The sequence below is a fragment of the Trichosurus vulpecula genome, chromosome 1, assembly GCF_011100635.1.
Source record: "Trichosurus vulpecula isolate mTriVul1 chromosome 1, mTriVul1.pri, whole genome shotgun sequence".
Lineage (NCBI taxonomy): Eukaryota > Metazoa > Chordata > Mammalia > Diprotodontia > Phalangeridae > Trichosurus > Trichosurus vulpecula.
The window spans coordinates 175,622,527-175,624,303 of record NC_050573.1 but is presented as its reverse complement, the minus strand read 5'-3'; the positions used below and the strand labels follow the sequence as shown (position 1 = coordinate 175,624,303).

The 1,777-nt window shown below is 39.6% G+C and overlaps 1 protein-coding gene across 1 annotated transcript; it reads right to left on the bottom strand.

The window, feature by feature from the left end:
- Window positions 1–341: 341 nt before the first annotated feature.
- On the bottom strand, window positions 342–845 carry LOC118832899 (ATP synthase F(0) complex subunit C2, mitochondrial-like). The gene has a single exon (XM_036740295.1). The coding sequence runs from the start codon at window positions 828–830 to the stop codon at window positions 405–407; it is 426 nt and encodes a 141-aa protein (XP_036596190.1). The 5' UTR covers window positions 831–845; the 3' UTR covers window positions 342–404.
- Between the last annotated feature and the right edge of the window lie 932 nt (window positions 846–1,777).

The following is a 1,777-nucleotide window of genomic DNA, read 5'->3' as shown; positions in this document are numbered from 1 at the left end:
TAGAATAAATTTCACAGACACAGAGACACACATGCATATACATATATATGTATTTATATACACACATCCATTCATATATATATTACATATACATACACACATACATATACATACATATACACACACTCATAGATATACATCTATTTGTATCTAATGGTTAGGGTGGGGGAGGGAAGAAAAAATTTGCATGATAATTTTTCGTTGTATATTTTATTTTATTTTATTTCTTAACAGCTTATTAATTCAGTATTTATTTGTTTTCCCTCTGTCAAAACCTGAGCCCATGGCATCTCCCAGGGTTGCTTGGTAAGATGGAGGGGGAGGTATATACAGGCTGAAAGAGACATGGAAGGACCAGGACGAGGAGGAACATTCAGAAACGTTGGGGAATAGAAATGGCTCCATCACATGGCGAAGAGGATGAGGAAGGCCACCATCAGGCAAAAGAGCCCCACGGCCTCAGACAGGGCAAAGCCCATGATGGCATAGGAAAAGAGCTGTTGCTTCAGTGAAGGGTTCCTGGCATAACTGATGATAAGACTTCCAAACACAGTCCCAATCCCAGCTCCAGAGCCAGCCACCCCCACAGTGGCAGCCCCAGCCCCAATGAACTTGGCTGCTGTGTCAATGTCCCTTGAAACAGTGCTAGTTTGGAATCCACATCTGGGGACAAGTGAGGTCAAGGGACCTGATGCTGCCAAAATGCTGAGGTTCTCATCTGTCTGAACCTCTGGCCATTTCACTACCACTGCAGTTAATGGTCTACTCAGCATCTGAGAGCTGCTCCTCACAAGGGTAGGGGTAGAGATGAACTTGGCACAGGTGTACATTCTCAGTGGGTGAGGGGCAAAGCTGAAGAGCTGCCTGCAGAGCAGGGGAGACAGAGAGGGGCCATTGTATATTTCAAAGAAATAGCAAGCTGTGCATGATAGATTTACAATTTCGTGTACAACCATCTTTTAATTGTACTATGTTATGAAAATGCTTGCTTTATTCCATAAATTAAAAAAATGTTATTGGATTAAACTAGATGCTATTTAGGGTACTTTCTACTTCCAAATCCTATGACGTATGCCAATACCAAAAAATACATTTTTAACTTTGGTAGTAGCTAGAATAATGCAAAATATTAAAGAGTATATTGTAAGACTTTGTTCAAGTGACTATAGGATGGCTAATCTGAGCATAGATTCAGACACACACTTGATATGGCACAGGTATTACTTGGTTTCTAAATATAGTAAGGCAGGATGGAATCACGGATAGGGTTCTAGACTTGGAGTCAGAAAGACTTCATTAAAATTATGCCTTTTAGCTGTATGGGCACATGCAAATTACTCAGCCTCCAATTTCTCTGCCTATAAAATGGGGATGATAGTATCTCTAATTTTTATCTCACAGAATTATTATGAATTTCAAATGAGATCCCATCTTTAAAATGTTTTACAAGCATTAATAACTACATATCTGTTTTTAATGAATATTTTAAAATAAACAGTGTTACATGACCTTAGTCATGCCTCCTCCTGCATTCCTTGAATCCTTTGCCAGTGTCAGTGAAGGGCAGGAGAGTGTAGCAGAAATGTCATCTGGATCAGGATGCAAGATGCTACACATTTTAGAAATACAGAAGTCTGGCAACTATAATGTGTGAGAATTGTAAACTGTCCAACACTTCTAGAGTGCTACTGTAAAACAAAAAGATTGGGATAAGATTCTGTTCTGTTCTTGTCTCTCTGCTATGAGTCAGTGTGATACAGTGGAAAGAATGCTGACC